Below are 25441 nucleotides of genomic sequence, written 5' to 3' on the forward strand. Positions count from 1 at the left end.
GGATCTCTCCTCGGGTGACACAAGGAGGGTGTGGAGTAAGCCCTTAGCGGGGGCTTCACCATCGAGGAGTTAACCCTCATAGGGTTGGCCACATGCTATTCACCAGATTCAATTATTGCATGCATCTTTCTCTTCTCTTTTCTCTTGTGAATGCAAGGTAGTATGTTATTCCTTAACAACAATATGCGATCAACTATGCCCTAATGTGACTGGCTAACCCTACAATAACTAAATTTGTGGGATAAGTAGAAATGTAGGATAAAGCATAGGCATCAACAATCAAAACCTAAATCTAAATAGGAGAAGCAAGCACTTGTGCCACATTACACTGGTATAATGTGACATCCTCTATAGCTGTACGATTGTCGATATGATGGCTGGTAAGGGTAATCCCTCAACCAATGATAAATCCATGGCGAGGTCGCGACATTCTGAAAACAATGAAAACCAAAGAACAACGGAAAAGTGAGCACAATAAGATCGTCAAAAGAAAAATCGATGGATAACCAACATGAAGAGGCTAACATATTGGATGACTGGTAATAGACAATAACAAACGCACATATTAAATGATTGGTAACATGCAAGACAATAACATTAAATAATCATGCTTACAAAAGGACAAAGATGAAGATCATTGAATATTATATTGCATATCAGATAACACTTTTACACTTACATGATTACATCAGTTAAGATACAAAAAGATTCCCATTCAATTACGACCATTGATATTTAAAGATAAGCTAAAAGTACTACAATTAAGGCAACTAAGGTATAAACTAAAATATAACTACTAAGAGTTATTTCTTAACCTAAAATAGTGCTGGATATGCTTAGGTGAAGTCAATGGCTTAACCACTTACTAAAGGATAGACTCTAGTTTAGCTTGTTGAAGGATAGTGTGGGATATGCTTAGGTGAAGTCAATGGCTCGACCACTTGCTAAAGGATAGGCTCTAGTTTAGCTTGCATCTTCTCCATGCTACCTTCCTCACAACAACGAAAGGAGGGAGAAGTGGCACTCGGGCCTGACCATGATGTGCCTATAGCAGAGGCAGGGAGCATATCCGCGTCTATCTGGATTTGTTTCATTTACTCCTCCTCTAATACAAGGTTAAGATAGTCATTGAGTTTCTATTTGTGTAGTCGATGGTCTTCTTCTCTTTGGGAAGCACTGGTTTGAGTGGGTGATCGCTCGCTATTTTTGTAAGGGAGTTAGCTTCAAAGATCTTATCCAAACCACTTTCATTAGTCACGATGTTTTTTTCCTTGATAACTAATCATGCGTTACGCTTTTGTCTGCTCTTTGGACCTGGGGTTCTAGTCCACTAGCCTTTTTTGGGACTTATGCCACCTTAGGCCCTTTAGCTGCTTACTTTAAGGTTGAAGCTTGAGCTTTCTACTTTTTTATTAGTAGCCTTCTTTGATGTCTTATTTTTTTGGACCAGTGGTTCTAGTCCACTAGCCTTTTGTGGGACTTATGCCACCTTAGGCTCTTTAACTGCTTACTTTGAGGTTGAAGCTTGAGCTTTCTCGTATTTTATTAGCACCCTTGGATGTTCTCTTTGTCTTGGATTGGAGCCTTGTGATAGCATTAAGGAGGGTTGTATAAATATGTCCTCCTTGTACACCCAACAAGATAAGGCTTATCGAAAGTGATTGTTAATTCTTTTACCATTGGGGCACTTATCACACTGTTGGGATAATACTTACAAGAACAAATCCATAATTGTAGTGTGTGCCTCCATAAAGAAATAACATTAGGGTTCGGCATAAGAGACATTGGGATTTGGCATGTTGAAGTGGTTGTTGATGCATCTACCACACTCAGGCAATTGTCACTCTATTGGGACAATCCTTATAATCCTTGTCACATCTTCAAGGTTATAGTCAAATCTGTTCTAATCAGATGATGTGATTGGTTGGTCATTTTGGATCGCGTCATGGGTTGGCTGACATGGTTGACCTACATCTATGCGGACCTTGGGTACTATTGGGAACAAGGCTGCAGGAATGTACACATACACATGATGTCCTCATACATCACTATGTATAAGCTGCAATTTTTGGATATCTCTAACTGAACCATCTTTGGTAACTAATGCCCATTGAATTTTTCCAAGAATACGACCCTAATAAACATATTTGATAAGGGCTTCAAGATGTGGCACCTCAAACACCATGTCATGCTTATGCAAATGCAACAAACTACCAAAGTTCAAGTGACCAAACTATGCATGCCATAGCTTATCATCACCCATTGACTTTGTGGTAGAAACTCTACATACATCATGCTTTTGTCTTTCATATGCATCTAACCTGTAAATTCCATGAGACAAAGTACCAGAAAAAATAATTGTATTGCCATCACTGTGATCATGAATAATACATCTGTCATCCACAAACTGAACCACTAAGCTAGCCTTAGTAATGCCAGAGATAGATAACAAGTCCTTCTTGATCCCTAGTACATATAATACATCTAAGAGCATGATTGTTCCACCATTTGTAGCAGTGAGAACAAATTTTACCAACTCCTTTTACATGATATAAGGAGTTGTTTGCACATGTAACAGTGCTTCCCTGTGGAGTAGATTCAAGTAATGAGAATAAAGTGCATTGAGAAGTAATGTGCTTACTAGCACCACTGTCAAATAATAAACATGTACATCTATAATAGCCATACATACATCCTTATGCGAAGGGCCAAAATAGCATTACACAATGAAATCCCAATCATCATGTGCATAGTTTGCACATTCATTGTTTTCTACATTAGATGTTGACGCATCAGCTACACAGTCATACCTGAGTGTTTCTTTTTCTCCTTCTCCAACAACTTCTTACACTCATTAATGTAGTGACCAGGTTTCCTGCAATAGTTGTATTTTTCCTTTTTCTTTGGGTTGTTGCCTTCCTTGTCTATAGGCTTGCCTGATAACTCTTATTTTGGCTTGTAACTACCTTGAGGAAGGGATTTACCTTTCCCTCTTTGTTGACTAGCAACAAAAGCCTGAACTCCTGTAGAAATATCTGCTTTACCTGGATTACTCTTCTTTGCAAGAGCATAATGGTAGAAGCAAAAAATTAATATGAGTCCGACAATGCATTCAAAACAATAGGCACCAGTAAAATATCAGGATGATATACTTCATCAACACTGGCCAATCTCAACTATCCATGGGGTCTCCCTCATTCATATGCTCTGACTCTAATTGCTTGCGTAGATAAGCAATACGTGCTTCATTACGTACATGGTACAATGACGCAAGTGCATCCCAAGCATGTTTACCAATTCTGTATGACTGAATGTGAGGAGTGATACTCCTCTTGACTGACAAAGCAAGCAACACATGTGCCTATACATCTCTTCCATCCCACTTCGTTTGTTCCTATGTAGGAGGTTGGCTATCCTGTGGTAATGTACCATGTGAAATTGAGTTTGTGTCTACACATGTGCCTTCTACATCATGTTCATCAAAGGAACCAAAACATTTCTTAGTACCAACCATAACATTCCATAGCCCTTTGGCTACCAATACATGCCACATCATATAGGACCATAATGGGTAGTTGGTCCCATCAAGCATCTGAAATACATCATTGGCCGCCATTTATGATAATACCTAAGTAAGTAATCACACAACTTGCAACAAGTGCTAAGTGATCCTTTGATGCAACTAACGTGGATGCTAATAAGGCCACTAAGAATGGAGACCTACAAGGTGTATGAAAGAAATATAGAGTAAAGTGAGTAGAAATATTACTCATAAGATATAGAGATCGATGTCGCTGAAGTGTAGCTCATAGTAGACAAGATTCAGTGTGATGAGTGTCTAATGATGCTTTCACATGTATCTGCACACCCGTTTGTAGTAAATCTAACAATACTACTCCAGAATCTAATGGAGTAGATCTGACAATACTACTCCATAATCTAATGGAGAACAATGTAAATCTGGTCCTCGAAGATGTCTACAAACAACTAAAAGCCACACGAAAAGTCCCCAAAACGTGCCCAAAAAGAAAACTACTAGGTCCTCTTTCTCCCAAAAGGGATCCTTGATTTGATTCAAGAAGACAAGCGACTCGGGTTGAAGGGTAAGCAGTAGTAGCAACAGGGGCAAGGAGCATATGCTATGATACCAAATGTTGGAAACAGGGTTGCCGGAATGCGCGCGCACACACACAGTGGAGAAGTTCAAGGGAGCACACAATGAGATGATAGATAGATCATGAATGTGTGCTGTACAAAGATGATAAGTATACCCCAAGATGGGTGTATACTAGCACGGGGAAAAAACCTCCTAAAGAGGGAAAAAGTGCCCCGGCTGGTCCTAGTGTGTTTGCACACATCACTACTGAATATGGCTTTATAGACTAGTTTGGCAGCCTTCGTTCATCATTATGTTCAAGCACTCTTGTAAGCAATACATCCTCCATCATGAAGGGTCTATCTAGATTGCCATCAAAGCTCCTTACATAGAGCAAGTGGGTGGACACCATCAATTTGTAATAAAGTTTTTGTAAGTAATAATATTATTTACTTTCCTCTTCTTTCTGTAATTCAATGCTTTATATTGTGTTGATCCAGCCTTCACTATTATGTTTTCTTACGATCTATCTTGGTGCCGAAGTCCACCCTATTGGGTTTCCTTGGTACCAACAATGAGCTCTCATGGTTCTCATGGGTCAAATAATGAGCACATTATTACTGCCTAGGTGCTTTAATGGAAACCCCATGCTTGTATGGTTCTTGGTAGATTATGTACTAAACCATATCTCTCTGTGGGAATAGGTGAGGATGTCCAGCTTGCAGAGATGGCTGAGATTTCCCTTGGAGTGCCCTACCACCAGTGCTGGCCTAATCGTTGAGCATATTGTCTGTTAACTCATCCATGCTTTTGTCCTCTCATGAGCAATCGTTTTGGTGCTGGTTGGGCTCTATTAGCTCCAGAGGCTTTGAATGATGTGTCCCCTATCTCTTGGTTCGGGTGGAAAACTTCTACATCCCTCTCTTATAGATTGTTTACTTTTGTAAACTCACGCTTGGCTGGGCTCATGTGTGGTGGTTCATGACCTTTTTACATGGCCCATGCGATTTTGGTAAGCTAGACTCATGTCACGCTTGATTGGCTCACGTATGTGGGCTCATGCCTTGGACTCACGTTTAATGGGCTCACGTCATGGCTATCTAGGCTCATGTCTCATGACTAGGTGGGCTCACAAATTTCTTATAAAATAGTCTCAAAAAGACTATGAAATGATTCATTAGATTAGTGCTTCACATGACTATAAATAGACCTATTGACCTTAATGATTTAGAAGGCAAAATACCTTGTTAAGTCATTGAGTTGTGATGTGGTTATTGACCTTTTATTGTCTTCGTGCTCATTTCAAGGTTTTTGTGAGGTGGAGTGAATATGTGCGCACCCCCATGATATTATTGTTAACTGCTTATCATGTCCTTGCACATAATTAATGTACCTTCAAGGTTCTTGTGAGGTGAAGTGAATGTGTGCCCCATACTATCATTGTTCTTTTTAATTAATTAAATTGGACTATTTCTACTTGTAATTATTTGCACCTTAGGAAACCATAAATATGTTGACCTTATGGTGTTAAGTTGTTGACCATTTATTGTGTTCTTGCACATAATTAATGCACCTTCAAGTTTTTTGTGAGGTGGAAAGAATATGTGCGCCCATTATATTATGGTTCATTTTAATTAAAATTTGCTACACCTTGGGAAGCCATAAAAGAACTAAGGTTCTTAACCTTAGTTCTTTTATAGGCTTAAAAAGAGAATCCCATAAATATTTTGGGATTTTCTTCCACATGTCCGTCTTCGTCAACCTTTCCGTAAGGAGCAAGCAATTCTCTCTCTCTCTCTCTCTCTCTCTCTCTCTCTCTCTCTCTCTCTCTCTCTCTCTCTCTCATACATTAATGTAGCATAATGACAAGGGCTTATGGTAATTTCCTCCTATGTGTGCATGTCTCATAAAAAAGGTACAAAAGGAAGCCAAAGTTAACAATTGATGTGAACATATTATTTATGTTCATAATTATGCATGAAATTTTTACTTTATTTTTTCTTATGAAGGAGAAACACACACACACACACACACACACACACACACAGAATGTTTCACACCTTTGTGGAGGGAGGGGGAGGGGTGGGCGAGAATAGAAAATGCATCCCCAAAGGAGAAGGGCTATTGCCCCGCCCCCCATATGAAGTTGATTATTACTGTCTACTTTATGCCCAAGTAGAGTACGCCCTAGTTGTATAGCCTTTGCCTCTCAAAAGGAATGTGCAAGGTTTGAATCTATGCTTATGGCTTACGTAATTCAGTACCCTCTCTTGCATCAAAAAATAAAAGTTCAATACCACTTTTCTTTTTTGAGAACCTTTTACTCCACCACAACGTAGTGTCAGTTACTTGGACACAACATAGTGGGAACTCGTTGTCGGTTATAATTACAAGACTTAGGTACAATTTGTTGTTTAAAAAGTGGAGAAGTGGTTACTTTCAAGGATGTTCATAATTCATTGGTGGGGATGTGAAAACGATTTCTCGAGGAATGGAGGGGGTTGGAGGAGGGATGTATACTAAAGGATTTTCTTTTAAACCAATATTTAACACTTAAGGTAATGAGGCTAAATGCTAAGGTTTAAGAACATGTCAAATATAGTGTTTACTTGGGTTTATTAAGGAGAGGGACAGTGGAGTTCAAACACATTATTTAATATTGCAAGTTGGCAACCTTATTATATATTATGTTGGACTTTTCTAGAGGACAACACATTTAGCTTTTTGTGATGCTTTTCCAACATATGTGGTACCATTTAGAGTGGTTACAAAGGATTTCTCAAGGAATGGAGGAGGGATGTACAATAAAGGATTTTCTTTTAAACCAATATTTAACACTTAAGGTAACGAGGCTAAATGCTAAGGTTTGAGAACATGTCAAATATAGTGTTTACTTGTGTTTATTAAGGAAAGGGAGAGTGTTCAAACACATTATTTAATAATGCAAGTTGGCAACCTTATTGTTTTGTGTTGGACTTTTCTAGAGGACAACACATTTAGATTTTTTTGATGCTTTTCTAACATATGTGGTACCATTCTGAGTGGTTTGCTTGTGGCCCTGTCGTCTTTGTGTGTGTCCCCCCCCTCTCTCTCCCCCCTATATTCTGAAGGTGGATGAGCGAGGGGGGAGGAGGAGGAAGGAGGAGGGGTGAGTCTTTGTGTCTCTCTTTACACTACTGAGAAGGGGGGAAGCTCAGGAGCTATGCAAGGAAGAAGAGGGTTGGGGAGGGGGGGGGAGAGCAGATACGTATGATGAGAGGAAGGATGGGGTGTACATGATATAAGATTGTGTGAATATGTACATGATATGAGATCACAAGAGTATATCTCAAATAAACTCCATAAAAGGTAGAAGTTTTTATACTCATACTTTACTTGTTACTTGTCATATGTATGAATACAATTGATGATATAGTAACACCAAGAAAAGTAAGAAGGGCAATAGTTTTTTTTAACATTACATCATTAGTTACTTATCATCCATATCTATTTAATTGCTGATATGCTAGGTGTAATAACATGTGTTTCGTAAGGTATAACCTTGGATTTAATATCTATAATAACATGTGTTTCTTAAGGTATAACCTTGGATTTAATATCTATAATAACATGTGTTTCTTAAGGTATAACCTTGGATTGCCCTACCTCAGGGGAACCACTTTGCTGTGTTCTTCATACACATACTTGTTCATGTATTATTTTTGTTTTTTGGAGGTTGAGTGAATACACCTTTTGTTGTGTTCTTCATACTTCATGTATGTGTATGAAAAATAATACATGTTCATGTATTATTTTTGATTTTTGAGGTTGAGTGAATACACCTTTTGTTGTGTTCTTCATACACATACTTGTTCATGTATTATTTTTGTTTTTTGGAGGTTGAGTGAATACACCTTTTGTTGTGTTCTTCATACAAGTACATCTTTATGTATATTGATAAGCTTTTGTGAGCTTCAATGAATACATTTCAGATCATCATTTCTATATCTCTTCTCTGTATCTCTCTCTTTATATTATCTTAAGGAAGAGTTTCACAAAGTTGCCATGTGGCAAGAATTTGGAGGTTTGGGAAGGGGAGGAGGAGGTTTCAGGAGGTTTGGGTAGATTATGAATTTGGAGTCTCGTGAAGCATGGGTTGCCCACTAGTATGATATAAAGGAAAGAGTTTCACAAAGTGCCATGTGGCAAGAATTTGGAGGTTCGAAAAGAGGAGGAGGAGGTTCGAGGAGATTGGGGTAGAATTTGAATTTGGAATTTTGAGGAGACGTGCGAAGCATGGGTCGGCCCACTAGTCATATAAAACGTACAAAAGGAAGCCAACACACATACACACACACACACACACACTTTTTTACTTACAAAGGGGACACACACACTTATTTACTTTATTTTTTTTCTTATGGAGGAGGAACACACACATGCGCGCGTGCACGTGCACGTACACACACACACACACACTCTTTCTCTCTCTCTCTCTCTCTCTCTCTCTCTCTCCCCTCCTCCCCCCCCCACCTCCCCTTTATGGACTATGGGGGAGGGGTGGGTGGCGAGAATAAAAACTATTGTCCCCACCCCCTATAGAAAGTTGATTTATGATCATCTACTTTATGGCCTAGCCGTAGGTTCTAATCTACGCTTATGGCTTATGTAAATTCAGTACCTTGTCTTTCATCATAAAAGAAAAGTTCAATAAAAGAAAAGTTTTTTTAGAATCGGCACGGTGTTGTGGGAAGTAGTTGTCGGTTATAATTACAACACTTAGGTAAGATTTGTTTATCAAAAAGTGGAGAAGCGAACAATGATTATTTAGATGTTCACAATTCATTGGTGGTGGGGACGTTTTCTAAAGGAATGGAGGGGGTTGGAGGAGGGGTGCACATTAAGGGATTTGCTTTTAAACAAGTATTTGACAATTGGGGCCAAATGCTAAGGTTTAAGAACATGTCAAATGCTAAGGTTTAAGAACATGTCAAATACTCGTGTTAATACTGGTGTTAATACTCGTGTTTATAAGGAGAGTGCCGTTCGAACACATTCTTTAATATTTTAACCTTTTTTGGTTGTGTTGGACTGCTCTAGAGGTCAGCACAGGGCTCTGGAAGTCAGCACAGGTAGTTTTCTGCGAACGCTTTTCCAGCATATGTGGTACCATTGTGAGTGTGCGTCCCTCTCTCTCTCTCTCTCTCTCTCTCTCTCCCTCTCCCTCTCTCTCTTTCTCTGTGTTACAGCGCTTGTTCTATTTAGCCCAAGGTGAGAGAACCCCACACAGTTGCAATCACGCTTCCTTACCAGAGTCTCCCCATTTCATCTCCTCCTCAAGGTGAGAGAACCGCAATCCCCCTTCCTTGGCTCTGTTCTCAAGGGTCTCTCCCTTTCATCTCCTCCTCTAAGGCATGCTACTTTTTCTTTTAGATCTTCATCATTCTCTCTCTCTCTCTCTCTCTCTCTCTTGCATTTCTGTGAAAGGATTACCCTGCAGGTGTCCAAGTCTCAGGTTCTTTAAGGGAAAAGTTTGGCCTTCCCTTCTCTCCGAAACCCAAGAAGAGAAGGATTGCTTTTTTCAATTTGGTCTCCGTCTTTTTATTTTTGGTCTCCATTATTTTCTCTCTCTCATTGAAAGCTTTGAAAGGCATGCCCTGCAGGTGTCAAAATTTTAGCGCTTTTCTTTTTCTCAAGGGCAAATTTTTGGCCTTCCCTTTTGTGATCTCCTTGTAAATCATGCTACACGGTTTTTTATTTGGCTCTTTATAGGATTTTCTCTCTCATGTAAAATGCATATTCTGTGATCTCCTTGTAAATCATGCTACACGGTTCCCTTCTGTGATCTCCTTGTAAATCATGCTACATGGTTTTTTATTTGGCTCTTTATATGATTTTCTCTCTCATGTAAAATGCATATTCTTGCAGGTGTTGAAATTTTACCCTTTATTTTTCAAGAGTAAAATTTTGGCCTTCCCTTCTCTCAAACCTTGCAGTGGGTCAAGAAGAGAAGGGTTGAGAAGGCTTCTGAGTGGCTACTACTCAGAGGCTTAAGGTGCATTCTATTGCCTCAACTAACCTTTTTTCATCTTTTGGAAATTTCATATTGCAGGGCTTCTTACTCCCTTAGGAGAAGATCAGCAACATGGGAGGACCAGCTTTATCTTTCTCCTCTTGCAGTTTCATTAGTGGAACCTTGCTCTCCCACTCAACTCAAAACTCCTCATTTTATGGGGACTGCCAAACGCTTGACAGGAGTCCGGTATGGCCTAGAACTGGAAAGAAACCACAAGCTCGTGTCATGCACAGTAAGTATAAACCTTTCTTTCCATCATCCTCGTCTTGTTGATGATCTTTTTTTCATGCATAAGACAGTGTTCTAGCTATATAGACATATATCAGTCATGGGTTTTTTTGGTCAAATTATAAGAGAAGTCTAGCATTTACATGAAGGAGCACTTGCTTATCTCAAAATCGTAGTAAAATCACAGGGAATATTAGTGTAAGTCTGAGACATCTATGAGTCTCATGTGTTGTGAGTCCATCTAAGCATTCCAGATTTGAGACCTTGTAGATCTTTTGTATTTCAGTAGAGAGTTCTTCTGGAAACTGGGTGATCGAGCTACCTGAATGCAGGAATCTATTGGCCCTATATACCATAAGCGAACTAATTTGAAATTCACCCATATTCTTGTCCCCTATTCTTTATGTTTTTCTTGGCCCCCGTCGTGAACTTATGTAAAATTTTCAAAACATTGAGTGAGTACTTTTTTCATGCTTCACAGTCTTGTAAACCTTCTATCCTTGTTATGGGGCTGCTTACATGCCTGTTGACTCCATATGTGTGTCTGAGAGAGAGAGAGAGAGAGAGAGAGAGTTGCAGGAGAGGAGGGGGGAGTAACTGCCCATGAGCCTGAGAATGACACAATGTGTGTTGTGTGGTGGGAGGTGCTTAGGGCATCTCCTACAAACTTGTAATTAAAATTAACAGGGGAGTAACTGCCCATAAGCCTGAGAATGACACAATGCGTGTAGTGTGGTGGGAGATGCTTAGGTGCAGAGAAAGTAACTGGCCTGAGGATGACACAATGTTTGCAGTGTGGTGGGAGATACTTAGGGCATCACCTACATTCAAGACAAAAGGTAATTAAAATTAACAGGGGAGTATTTGCTCATGAACCTGAGAATGACATAATGTGTGCAGTGTGGTGGGAGATGCTTAGGGCATGCCCTACATTCGAGGCAACAGATAAACTAAGCATAAACTGACAAGTATGGTCAGTGGTGGTCAGAGGTAATACCCTACAACAATGCCAAAGGGGGTACGGAACCACTTAAGGGGCCATACCCGTGTACAAAACGTGATGGGGTACCATACCCCTGTGACCAAACGTGATGGGGTACCATACCCGTGTGCCATGAGATTTAAAATGGTCCTCTGTTTTATAGGGGGAACATATCTGGCTACCAGGAAGGGGTGGTCTTCTGTGCTGAGCTCTCATCGAGCAGCTAATTTTACGCAGATCGCGGTGGAAACTAAGGACCTTTTCAGGGGCTCTTCGGTCTCGTTCCCCTCTCTAGGTGTGCGTTGGTATGGTGTCCTTTTATCTCCCTCTGCCACCCTGTCCTCGATCTTTACACTGTCCCAACGTTTACAAAAGAATGTTTTGAGGAGTGTGTGGCTCAGTGTTGGCTCAACTTTATCACAATTCTTGCAGGTATTAAAATGGTCTTGGCTGAAGAGAGTCCTAGCACTTTCTCCAAAAGGATCAAGAGGGGACTTCGTGGCACATTCAATAAAGTTGTTTTGGCATACAGTGGTGGCTTGGACACTTCAGTGATAGTACCATGGTTAAGGTAGGAACTTTTTGAACTACTCTAAGGTCAACACTTGCTTTTTTGTTTTGAAAAACTATAGTGCTAATATTGCCCATTCATACTAACTAATATATGCTATTGTTGTTACAGAGAGAACTATGGCTGTGAGGTTATATGCTTTACAGCAGATGTTGGGCAGGTACTTTTCTCAAGTCTGACCAGCATAGGATAGTATGATCATTCAAAAGAAAGGATTTTTTGAAATCAACCACGATTAGTCAAGGCAAGGTTATTGACAGTATTAGCTCGGAGCTCAGTGCAAACAGTGCCAATTAATATTTTGCAATCGGCCTTTTTATGACAATAACTGCATGCAATGTCCACTTGCATGAAGACTTCACGACCCCTTTCCTTTCTTTTTTTTAATAAAAAATGTCTCAAAGGTTTGTTGCCATGATTCGTCATGGTGGAGAATCAGTGCCTGTGAGGATAGCATAATTCCCTCTCCTGTAGATGGCCACTCTACATCATGATTGGCTTGGTTGTTTTCCAGATAACAACTGGTGTTTCCTTTCTGCACCCCCCATTTCAGGTTTGATATATGTCAAATGACTTAACATTTTACAATCTCTCTTCTCACCTCCTTCCTTCTCGTGTATGGATGATGCGAGGCACCATAGGAAATACTTGGCAGTTTGGAATCTCGGGCTGGTGCCAAGCGACCAGGGCTCTGCCGAACTGTTGGGAGTGGGAATTGTATCAATCCTGCAGTGAGAAGAGTCGGAGGGCCTGCTCACCTGCAGTCTCCTCATAGGAGAGAGTGGGGCCGGCCTCAGTCACCCAGGAGTATGTGGCGTTGATGTGACCGCACCGACGTATACAGGTGAAGGATCCTCTGCCAAGCCTGTTGTGATTTGGGATAGTCCCAAAAGCAGTGCCGCTCTGCGACTCCATTGGGTGGTTGCAACACATGCACTGTGCCGGCCGTCCTCCAGTGGCCAACTAGGTGCTGACAGCAAGGGTGCAGTGGGCTAACTGCTGAGTGTGACCTTAACTATCCCTTGGCCACCTCCAAAAATCTCACAGAAAGTGAGAAGAGATGCCTTGGGTTGCTAAATGGTCTGCTGTTGCCGGAGTACCATCAATCTCATGCATCTGGATCCTGGGGCCCATCCTTGCCGAGTAATGAGAAAAGGGTGTGGCTCTCTGGCTTGAAGGGGACAGGTCACTCCCACTGCCAGGATCCCATTGGAGGCAAGTCAAAGGTTGCAGAGGTGCTAGGAATTGTCGCTGGCCACCTTGGCGGGGGGAGGGTCAATGTGCTGTTGATGATCAGGAAAGCCAAGAATCCTCTGTGGGGGAAAGGGTGAGCCATCCCTGTTGTCCAACTGAGAAAATAAGCGTTGGCCCCCCCATCAGAACCAAGGACTGAGAGGGCAATCATTCATGTCGAGTGAAAGCACCAAGCCATTCGGGGGGGGGGGGGGTGGAAGATTGTGAAAGGGGGGGTTTGCCAATCAGGGAGATAGCAGAGACGAGGGTAATCTGATCACGGCCCCGGATCCTCGATCTGCATGAGGCGTATGTCCTGAGTCTCTAGGGGGGGCTTCCTGAAAGTGCCCCACTCTCCCACCAACGACTGAGCATGACAGGCACCTCCAAGCAATGTGTCAGCGAGTGCCCAAGAGAAGAGGAGGGATTGGCGAAGTCTTTCCTCGTTTGAGGTCGGGATAACTGGGTGAGGGTAAGCTTGAGGTGAGCCCAAGCTCTGATCAAACTGGCAGCAAAGCGGTCCTCGAAGGAGGAGTTGAGGCCGCTGGCTCGAGCCTCCACGAAGATCCACTAGTGAGACGACACATTGGGGGTCTAGGGTCAAGCTGAGATCCTGGCGATGAGGAAAGCCTTCCAAGGCTCACCCCCTGGCTGAAGGCCTCTAACGACCAACTTGCTCAATAGGGCTATGCTCTGAATGTTGGATCAATGATGCCCAACCCGTCACGATGATAGGGCTGAATAATAACCCTCCGAGCCACCTTGGCCCGTTGGGCCCGGCCGCCCAGAGAAATTCATGGGTTAGCCTCTGCACCCGGCTGAGGCATGCCTGGGAGAAAGCCCAACAAGAGGTAATGTACCACATGGTGGCCATGAGAACCTGGTTGGCCACCACCGCTCGGCCAACGAGTGAGAGCCGTGTTGTGCTCTTGTAAAGAAGAATTCTTTCGAATGCTCATAAGAGGAGGGACGATCTGTTGCTTTGGCAAAATATCGATCGCACATGATATCCCGTATATTTGACCGATGTACCACGGGGAATCCATTGAAAAGACTCAACTGGTCTCCAAGCTAGGGTGGGTGAGGATTCAACCCAAAAACCACATGACTTATGCCAGTTGACTCGAGCTCTTGACGCCGTGTAGAAGACCTTGATGGTTCGTCCCCTCCTCTTCTGAGAGGTAGGTGGTGGTATCATCAGCAAACTTGGAGTCTAGAAGCTCCTCTTGAGAGCGGATGGGGAGGTGGAGACCTTGTAGCCAAGTCTCCTAGGTGGCCAAGAAACTGCTCATTGCAACAAAGAGAAAGAGGAAGGGGGTGAGTGGACACCCTTTTTGGAGAGATCTGGTAATAAAAAACCTGTCCCTTTTGCCCCTCCTGAATGAGGACTCCCCGGATCCTTCGGCTGGGAATCCCATCCAAAAATGCATGACAATATGAACAAGCCGTCCGTCCCCGTCTCCCAAATGCTGAGAGGGGGCGACTGCCTGAGAGTGGATGGTGGAGGAAGCTGTCTCAGAGTCCCACTGGGGCAAACTGAACGGGAATGAAAAGATTACGGTGCCACTGTTTGGAGTGGCCACTCGGGAGTGATGGAAAATCACACAGACACGGAGGGGAGCCATCGTCTTCGAGAACTCACTTGCCTCCACTGGAAGGCATTTGAAGAGGCTGGAATCCACCGGGGCTCCCATGATCAGAGGGGGGCTGCGTGTTACGTACCTAGTGCTAATCCTCAAGATTAGTGGCCTAATCCGGTAGGGTTAGGGGAGCCTTGGGATTAGGAGAAAGTAGGCTAATACGGGCAGCTACGGTTATTATCAATAAACCCATGTGTATTGGCTATTTAGAACAGGATGGTTATTTGTAGCAGCAGAGGCACGATATAAGTGAAACATGGGTTACGTACCTAGTGCTAAAGCCTAATCCTCAAGATTAGTGGCCTAGGGCCCAACGTGCCACTCCGGTTCTTTCTTGCGAGGACCAGATGATTGCTTTTGCTTTCACCCGCTTCGTTGCCCCCACAGGGTTAGGGGAGCCCTGGGATTAGGAGAAAGCAGGCTAATATGGGCTGCTAAGGTTATTATTAATAAATCCATGTGTATTGGCTATTTATAACAGGATGGTTATTTATAGCAGCAGTAGCACTATATAAGTGAGTAGTGGCACTATATAAGTGAAACATGGGATATTATTGTCATAACCTCGCTATTGGTCAGAGTTTGACCAAGATTCTGGCCACTCTTGTGGCATAGGATAGATCAGCATGCCGAAGGCACGAGGGAATCTGGAGGAAGGGCAGCCACAGGGAATGCTACAATCGTATAGGATTGGAGAATTGGTGAATCAAATGGTGAGGAGAGCCAGACTGTTGGCACTGGGAGGGATCAGGAGCGGCCGGTGGGCCGCGGGAATGGAGTTGGGAAGCGGGGAGGAGAGGAAGGGGGTGGAGGGGGGACCAACTGCAGCGAAAACTCAGGAACTGAGAACTGGGATTGGCACCTCCTGGACGCCGCTCACCTCCGGATCCTGGGATGAATGCTTGTAACAGTTACTAGTAGGCACCATTGCCTTGGGGCCCCTGCCTGCCAGGTGCTCTGACTGGTGGCGCACCTGTAGGGGCTGGCGGTGGCATTTGAGGGCTGCTGTGCCGGTGTCCCGAAGCTGGGCTGGTGAGTCGCCCTCTCTCCGGGAGAGGGGGGGGGGGTGTGCTGAGCTCTTGCGTCGGGTCCCCCCCCCCCCCCCCCCCCCCCCCCCCCCGCGCGCGAGTCGTCCTCTCTCCGGGAGAGGGGGGGGGGTGTGCTGAGCTCTTGTGTCGGTCCCCCCCCCCCCCCCCCCCCCGCGCGGGTGAGCCTGAGGCAGGGACAGGAGGGTCAGGGGGTTGTCCTTGGCAGGCCTGGCGGCACGGACAGATCCTAGCAAGGTGCCCATCTGCTGACACATGGAACACTGGCTGGGGAGTCTTGAATACTCCACCCGCTGCAGCAATGGGTCCGCCTGTAGGCTGGGGAGAACGGTTACATGCGGGAGAGCCTCCGGAGAGGCTATGCAAACTCTGATGCCGGAATTCCTGCTGTCCTGGCTACCACTGAGGCAGCAGTCTGGGGGGACTCAATAACCTGCCCGAGCATCTGTCCAATTGAGCGAGGAGAGGGTGGTACTCCTTCATAAGGCTGGGGAAGCAGACCGTAAGTGGGAAGCTGGTATCAACTGCAAGGGGGTTAGATGCTGGGTTGAAGCCATGGTGCCATCTAGCGAAAAATGTGTGAGCGCTGCGTATTGCGATGGGGTTTTGTGTCATCACCTGATCTGCCTCTGTTGGTGGGTTGAAATCTACCTGAGTGGCCAAGCCCAAGGAAATGAGTATTGGTGATTTTTCCTGGCTCGACAAATCCTGAATCTGTCCGCGGGCCTCAAGGAAGGAAACTGTCGAAGCCAAAAGCCGGAGGTCGGGCGCTGAGGCAAAGGCGGCAAGGGCGCAAAGGAGGGCAGGGGCTCAGGAGAAGGTGGACGGGCAGGCGGGAGGAGGGTGATGGGGAATGCAGAAGGCGGCAAGGGTGCTGAAGGGCGGGAGGGCAGGGGCTCAGGAGAAGGCGGGCAGGCAGGCAGGAGGGTGGTGACGGGGAACGCAGAAGGTGGGGGGCGTGCAGGCTGTGCAGGAAGGCAAAAAAAGGGGGGGGGGGAGGGTTTAGTGCAATGACCTTCAATATTTAGCATAAAAAATCTGATCAAGCTTAGCTGCTTGATTTTTTCTAAAGCTTGCATATTCCTACTGGATGTAGGGTACTGGTGAAACCAAAGGTTTGGAAGCCAAAGCAAAGGCTAGTGGGGCCAGTCAGCTATTCATCAAGGATTTGAAGGAAGAGTTTGTTAGGGATTTTGTCTTCCCTTGTTTACGAGCAGGAGCTGTTTATGAAAGAAAGTATCTACTTGGCACATCGATGGCTCGTCCAATTATTGCAAAGGTAATATACTTTATTTCTATTGATTTTTCTTGGTTTTGGTAAGACTTTATTACACATGTTTGTTGAAACTTGCACTGACTAAGGCTTTTTGAGCTTGTGACAGGCGATGGTTGACATTGCCAAGGAGGTTGGTGCAGATGCTGTTTCTCATGGTTGCACAGGCAAGGGCAATGATCAGGTAGTTATGTTTTTATCACACATTTCTTTGGGAAGAATGCTTTGTTGATAAAGTTTGAGTAGTCTCTCTTTTTACTCGTGAATTTGTGCAGGTGAGATTTGAGCTGACATTTTTTGCCCTCAACCCGAAGCTAAAGGTGGTGGCTCCATGGAGGGAATGGGACATACGAGGCCGTGAAGATGCAATAGAATATGCTAAGAAGCATAGTGTGCCTGTTCCCGTCACAAAAAAATCTATCTATAGTAGAGATCGTAACCTATGGCACATCAGCCATGAGGTATGTGTAAGGTTGATTTGCATGCAATTGATTGATCTTCTTAGTAGGGTTGACACTTATGTAGAGTGTTCTCATGCCAGGGGGATATCTTGGAAAATCCAGAAAATGAACCCAAGAAGGACATGTATGTAATGACAACAGATCCAGAGGATGCTCCGAACAAGCCAGAGTAAGTTCGTTTTAAAGATCTGAAAGCATGGTTAGATGCCATTGCTAGATACTAGGGTGTATTTCTATGTGTTGGACTTGTATACTCCTCAGGTTTCACCACAATGGGAGAAAATGAAAGCACCCAAAATGTGTTGAAAAATGGCAAAAAATAAAAAAGGCAAACAGATTCCAATGCAACGTCATCATGCCACATGAAAGAGTTAGTTATGTTTCACATGAAGGCTGACAGGCATAGGCATGGTAAGAGATTGTTGAAGGTCAACGGCATTGGAAAACATCAACTGGCAACTTGGGGATGTGAACATCTCTATGGGGTAGGCAGTGGCCCCTTCTGGCTAAAAACCTTGTCCTTTCAATTAGTAATTGAAGCTGCCTGGGGTATCTTTTGAATGCTGGTGCAACACAGCAATGAAAATTGAATGAGCAGGTAACTGTAACGTAGTGATGTTATGCAATTAGTAATCGAACCTCCCTAGGGTCTTTTGAATGCTGGTGCAACACAGCAATGAAAATTGAATGGGCAGGTAACTGTAACGTAGTGATGTTATAAAAGTGCTGTAAGGCACTAGTGAATCTGCTCAGATGGTCCTAGAAGCTCACTCTTTGTCAAAGCAATGGGGTTACCAGAATAGGTACAGTCTCAGTTTATGAGGCATAGATGGTGAACCCTTCATGTGTCCATGAATGATTTGTATCTTCCTTGGCTGGTCCCATGGTTGTTGGCTCCTTTAGGCTCTCCAGAATCTCATCTAGGAGGTAGTGGATTTAGTTCCATGAATTTTGGATCTCGGGGAGGCTACTAGTCTTTGAGATGATTTGAGACAAGACGTCTGTGTGTCGGCCCCACTCTGAGCTCTGACTGGGTAGTCTTGTGGTCTAAAATCTTCTCTCTTTCACTCGGTGTTGCTTGCCACTTCTTTCAAAGAGTGACTGCATGCTTGTTAGTGTGCCTTTGCGAGAGTGCTGATGATCTCATCAAAATAGAGAGCCACACATCTCTGGGTCCTCATACACAATGACACTGCATAGAGGACCCCCCTTTCTGCATAGGGACCTGGACATAGGATTAAAGTGCCCTTGTACTCATAATATGCTGAACAGTAGAGTATATAGCATGTGTATATAGCATGTTTCTATACCTCCACCTCCTTTGTGTGTTTTTTTGTGTGTGAGGGATTTACTAAGGGAGGTGTGTGTGTGTGTGTGTGAGAGAGAGAGATTTATCAAGGGGTGTGTGTGTGTGTGAAAGAGAGAGAGATTTTTCAAGGTTTGTGAAAAACCAAAATGGCCTAAAAGGTACCATAGGCCCCAATAAAGTATGCTATGTTTACAATTTGTATGAGAAAAGGAAGCAGCCTAGAGCATTCCTTAAATGCTATTGCAACAAAGAAATGAAAAATTAAATGACCAACCTTGCAGATGCTAGAAAGCACTGTGATCTACTAGTGGGTTCTGGACATATTCTGCTATGTCAAGGTTGCAATCATACTCCATATCAAAGGATTATGATTGCAAAGTGTCACATGCACACCTTTCTCCAATGCCATGCCACGGTAACTCAGGAACAGTAAAACGTTTAGTAACAACATGGTGGGTTCACCAGCTAGGCCATCAAAAGATGGGATTTTCTCTTGGCTTTGCATAACATGACTACTATGTGGAAGTATAATTAATGATGACTAATGCTAATCAATAGAGATTAATGCCTATCACACGTGTAATGATGACAGAGAAGTAGAAAGAAGATATCAGTGTCGACCTCTCATGGTGGTGCCGCTCTATGGCTGTGGAAATGTAACATGCGGAAGCTTATAGATGAGGACTATACTTTGATAAATAACTTTCAGCACCTTTGTTCTGATGATGTATATCACAATGCATTGAGAATAAGAGTGAGAGAAAAGAGATGATACACAATGTTGGGTCCCAAATACCCTCTGAAGGGCCCCTACCATGTATGGTGTATTTGCTTTATTGAATGAGTAGAACGTTTGACTGCTGACCGTAAATAACCTAGACTGAACTGACCTTGGAGATCTTCACTTGGCTGAGGTGACTCTCAGCCTGAATATGACCCTTGAACTTCACTTTCCACCTTGCCCTTGGCTCCTTCTGGCTGTCTAGGCCCTTGAGCCTTGGCACTTGTAGAAAATATGAGATGATTTATGCAAGGGACTGAAGGGCTGTCTAGGCCCTTGAGCCTTGGCACTTGTAGAAAATATGAGATGATTTATGCAAGGGACTGAAGGGCTGTATATATATCCTTCATTCTCCAGTCGGTTCATAGAACTGCTGTTGGCCTGATTGAAGATTCATATGCTCATGACCTGCTGAAAATACCCTACAAGGCTGCGCTTTTCACATGCGTGAAGCTGGGTGGCAACCTCCTATGCTGGCTGATTGGGCAGTGGGCTGGCCCATGGCTAGCCCCCATATTCAAGGTCTTGCCCCTTTCGAGGTAGATGATAGATCATGGTTGCCCCTGGTTGGCTCTTCCAAGCCTGTCTCTTGACACTAGATTGTTCCTCGTGCATCCAGGTGGAAGCCTAATAAATGCCCAGTACATCTCTACATCATTCCAGAGGGTTAGACAAACGTGTGGGACATGACCATGACCGTCTACAGTGGATCCTTGGCTGACTCTCTCTGGACAAGGGCTCACAAAGGGTGAGTTAGCACTCTAAGTCTTGCACGTGCTGTTGCACAAACATGCCCACGTGGCATCCAAGTGTGGGATGCACGTGATAGGAATATGTCCTTGATCTGGGGCTAGCAAGAAAGGGTCTTGATCTCAGGGCTCGAGCATGTCTAACTCTCTGAAGAATTTGTGCACTTTGGACTCCATGTGTTTGGGTGGCCAATGCTTGTCAGGCATGGACGGTACACTTTTGCTGGGGTCAAGGGTATTAGGGATTGAGTGGTTTAAGACCCTCAAGGTCCAAATAGATTGGTCTAGTCATTCTTTTTCTTTTGCACGTAGAAACACCCAGTTTTGTATCCAAGGTAATTGTATACATCCCTCTCAGGGACCTCTTGTAAATACAGTTGATTTTGGAAATATAATGGATTCTTCTTTGTATATTGCTTTTCACCGTGTCTTGATTCCACTTTTTTCATTTCTTATACCTACTATGGATGTTAATGAATTAAGTGTGTTTGAAAGCAAAGAATTAAAGAAGTTACTTGACTTGTTTCAAGATGTATTTCCTAAGGAACTGCCATCGGGCTTACCATCCGAAAGGGTAGTGGATCATCGTATTGATCTAATCCCTGGTGCTTAACTTGTTAGCATTCCGCCTTACAGGATGAACCAGGTTGAGGAAGATGAGTTGGCCAAACAACTCGCAAATTATTTGAGAATGGGCCAGATCCGTCCAAGTAAATCACCTTGGGGTGCGCTTGTGTTACTTAGGAGAAAGAAGGATAATACATGGCGAATGTGTGTAGATTATAAGAGACTGAACAAAGTGACAGTCAAGAATCGCTATCCTCTTCCTAGATCAGATGACCTGATAGATTCTTTAGTGGGAGTGAAGTATTTCACAAGATAGATTTACGTACTGGCTACTACTAGATACGTATTCATGAAAGGCACGTTGAAAGAACCGCCCTTCGGACTAGGTATGGCTATTATGAGTTTCTCGTATTACCTTTTGGATTGACCAATGTTGCAGTCACTTTCTAGCAAATAATGAACGATCTTTTTCGTGAACATTTGGGAAAGTTCACAGTGGTGTTCTTGGACGATATTTTAGTATACACTCGTACTCTTGAGGATCATGCTAGCCACCTCATAATTGTCTTGACTATTTTAAGACATAATCGATTGTATGCTAAATTTAGTAAATGTGAGTTTTTTATGACAGAAATCATTTACTTGGGACACAAGATCACACGAGATGGGTTGGGCATTGACTATGACCGAGTCCAGAAGGTTTTGGCTTGGCCGATACCATAGACGGTGAGACAACTTCGTTCTTTTCTAGGTTTTGTTGTTTTGCTTCGGAAATCTATAGAGAAGTACTCTCAGCTTACACTACCGATGACCGTGAAAGGTCGTGGACCTAAGTCGAATCAATCTATCCCTTGGAATAACGATTTGGATATGGCCTTTAGACTTTTGAAAGATAAAGTCAAGGAAGCATCTATCTTAGCACTACTCGATCCTGGTTGGCCTTATGTTCTTGAGATTGACGTGAGTGACTATGCGATCGGGGTTGCTCTATTCCAAGATGGTAGACCTATTGCTTTCGAGAGTCGAAAGTTGGACGACACTCAATCTTGTTAGCTAACCCTTGAGAAGGAGCTTTACGCTGTTATTTATGCTCTCAAGGTTTGGACGCATTATTTATATGGCTCCAAGTTTGTATGTGTGTGATGCAGATGATTTGAGAGGACGAAAAGCTTGATGGGAAGAGTTAATGCAAGATTTTGATTTTGAAATACGCTATGAAAAGGGGTCCATGAATAGTGTAGCAGATGCACTTATTCGGATCAGAGAGGTGAATACTTTGTCGTTCACCAAGATTTCCACTGACTTATTTTAGTCATTGAAGAGGGCTTTGCAGGATCGATAGTTATTTTGGTCCATATTGGCAGAGGATCCAGGACGGGAGCTCATTGATTGACCAAGACTCGATGACTGAGAGACCAGTGGATGATTTAGAATGGTTTACTGTTTTGTTTGTGTACCACAGGTTCCGGACATTAGGTCCAAGATTCTTAAGGAGTGTCACGATGCCCCTTCTGCTGGACACCCCGGGGTACGCAGGACTTTAGCTTTAGTAAGACACACTTTCTATTGGCCAAAGATGAAAGGGTATGTAGAAGATTATGTCCTCAAGTGTCAGATTTGTCAAGCAAATAAAGCTGAACGCTTTCAACAGGCTGGGATGTTGCATTCTTTGCAAATCCTAGGTAATAAGTGAGAAAGTATTTCCATACTCAGAAGGGGGCAGACGGTCCATCCGAAGGTCATGCGAGTCAAACCATCTAGTGGTGCAGAGGCACTTGGAGCTACTTTGTGTCTCCCGTGAAAGCTTTCCCGAGGACTAAGTTTTAGTCTTGGGAGGTAATCTATGTCAAGAGTGTAGATGCGGTTCATGTACATGTGACATAGTCACAGGGGACGGGAGGATGGGACGTGGGGACGCCATGTTGGGACGTGGTAGGGTCGGGGACGGTCGGATGTCCCTCACAAGGGACGAGGGGATGGGGACAGGTCTGGGCAGGGACGGTGTGGGGGACGGATCTTGGGGGGACGGTCAAGTGACCGTTGGGCAGCAAAACGGTCAATTTTATGACCGTTGGGGGACGTCCTCTTGGGGGCCTTTTTGGGCCATAGTTCAAGGCCTTTGGCCCATGGTCACAAGGGCCATAGTGGCCCTCTTGGCCCCCCTCCCCTCTTGCCACTCTAGTCTCTTGCCCCTCTAGCCCCTCTTGTCACTTGGGCCTCAACCTATTCTCACCTTCCTCTTGAGTCTTGGGGGCCCTTATCCTAGGACCTATCCTTACCTCCCTCTTGAGTCCTCTTGCCTCAAACTCCAACCTCCCTCTTGAGTCCTCTTGCCACATGTGTCCCTAATGCCACCTCCCTCTTGCCTGTCTATATGAGAACAAGCACACACACACACACACCTTCAAGCCTTCAAGTCTCTAGAGTCAAGGAAGTTCAAGTCTCATTGCTCATTACTCAAGCTTTAAGCCACACACACACACACACTTCCTCAAGGCTCACACACAAAAGTGGTGGTCAAAGCTTACCATTTTAGTGTAAATTTGTGCTCATTTTGATGTACTTTCAAAGTAGAATAAGTGTAGAGTAGAAAAACTAAAAAAAAAAGAGTATTTTTTAAGTGCCATTCCCTCCCCCGTCCCTGTTCCCTACTTATGGTCGTCCCCCGTCCTGTCCCCGTCCCCGTCCCCCGTCCTTGTCCCTTGTGACTATGACATGTGACCTTGACACGTGGCATCTAAAACGAAAGGTGCTGACCCAAACTCAGCCAATACTTCGTGTGGCACCAGAGGCTTACTCCTGAGCATACGTGAGCAAGATTTTATCAGGTGATTTCTATGCCGTCTCATCTCAAGAAGAAAAGGCCCATGCATGTATGATCTTTGTATTGAATGAATTGTGATAAAGGTCCAAATCCCTTTTAAATGGTATCTCCCTCTAACCTCAGTGTAGAGAGAGAGAGAGAGAGAGAGAGAGAGAGGGAGGTACTAGACAAATAGAAAGACTGCTGAGAGACTTTATGTGCGAGGGAAGTATGAATGAGAACATGTAATGTCTGGTTTCATAATGTATGCTCCGTATGCTCTCAGGTATGTGGAAATCAGTATTGAAGCTGGCATCCCTGTTTCAATTAATGGCAAGCATTTGTCACCTGCCAACCTTCTTGCAGCACTGAATGAGATAGGGGGCCGACATGGTATTGGACGCGTTGACATGGTTGAAAATAGGTTGGTGGGCATGAAAAGTAGAGGGGTATATGAAACTCCTGGTGGAACGATTCTCACTGCAGCGGTTCGTGAGCTAGAGGCTTTAATCTTGGACAGGGAAACGATGCAACTGAAAGATACTTTAGCGATCAAGTATGCAGAGCTTGTGTATGCAGGTAGATGGTTTGACCCACTCAGGGAGTCCCTAGATGCTTTCATGGAGAAAGTGTCGTCCACGACAACTGGTTCGGTCACCTTGAAGCTATTCAAAGGCTCAGTGAATGTAGCCTGCAGAAAGAGTCCATACAGCCTTTATCGTAAAGATATTTCTTCTTTTGAGGAAGGCAGTGGTATATACAATCAAGCAGATGCTGCTGGGTTTATTCGCTTGTATGGTCTCCCAATTCGAGTACGGGCAATGCAGCAGCATGGACTGTGAAGGTACGTCAGAGAGAATGTGCATGCGGACAGGCACGGGCACTCACATGCATCTATGCACTCACTATTCCACACACGGGGGTACCTGCACTCAGGTGCACACCCACACCCACACCCACACCCACACCCACACCCAGGCACATATCGCATATACACATGAATGATGATGAGACCTGTTCTACACTTTTTTCAAATGGATGCAGTGACTTGATTCACCATGATAAATTTTAAACATCTTTTGTTCTTCTCATAAACAGGCAGACAGATGCATCACAGTGGAGATAACATACCCATCAACCCTGTTTTTTTTGGATCATACATGGTATTGAACCGACGTAGGATAATTTGGTGCCGAAGATAACTCTCTTATCACAGATGCAAAACACAGTTCATTCTATTCAGCTCCAGGTTCTCAGTGGACAATTCAATGTAAAATGGGACAGTCAACAGAAAGTAGTTTAGGAATCCTTATGAAGTAGCTTGAGTCCCTTCAAATTTTTGGCCCTTATCTCACCTAGAATCTGGTTAAGTACAATCAAATATTATGGTGTTCTTATACTCCCAAAAGTTCTTAGAAATCCTGTCTTTATGGGGGAGTATTATGACTCATTTCTTTGTTGTTTTCTTATTCAACGTTTGATCAATTTATGTATTGCTAAAAGTCTCTCTCTCTCTCTCTCTCTCTCTCTCACACACACACACACACGTGTGTGCGCACGCATGTGCACATTTTTTTTTGTGTGAAACCACTGCCAAATCTTATATTCGAGAACCCTCAAAGGGAAGAGGCTCTCATTAAAGTACAT

General features: G+C 43.8%; 1 protein-coding gene across 7 annotated transcripts; it reads left to right on the forward strand.

Moving 5' to 3' along the window:
* The first annotated feature begins 9046 nt into the window (after positions 1-9046).
* LOC147613888 (argininosuccinate synthase, chloroplastic-like) lies at positions 9047-25296 on the forward strand. Of its 7 annotated transcripts, none has more exons than XM_086781878.1 (10): positions 9047-9207; positions 10188-10383; positions 11794-11932; positions 12044-12092; positions 16948-17130; positions 17234-17308; positions 17400-17585; positions 17666-17754; positions 24081-24638; positions 24893-25296. In XM_086781878.1, the coding sequence occupies exons 2-9, from the start codon at positions 10221-10223 to the stop codon at positions 24634-24636; spliced, it is 1440 nt and encodes a 479-aa protein (XP_086638004.1). In that variant the 5' UTR covers positions 9047-9207; positions 10188-10220; the 3' UTR covers positions 24637-24638; positions 24893-25296. The 7 variants fall into 7 exon arrangements, with proteins under 7 accessions (XP_086638004.1, XP_086638002.1, XP_086638007.1 ...); XM_086781876.1 differs by lacking the exon at positions 9047-9207 and adding an exon at positions 9282-9416; XM_086781881.1 differs by lacking the exon at positions 9047-9207 and adding an exon at positions 9282-9416 and having other exon boundaries at positions 24887-25026.
* Positions 25297-25441: the final 145 nt, after the last annotated feature.

Source organism: Cibotium barometz, chromosome 43 (assembly GCF_041138505.1).
Source record: "Cibotium barometz isolate CiBa-2024 chromosome 43, ASM4113850v1, whole genome shotgun sequence".
NCBI classification, from domain to species: domain Eukaryota; kingdom Viridiplantae; phylum Streptophyta; class Polypodiopsida; order Cyatheales; family Cibotiaceae; genus Cibotium; species Cibotium barometz.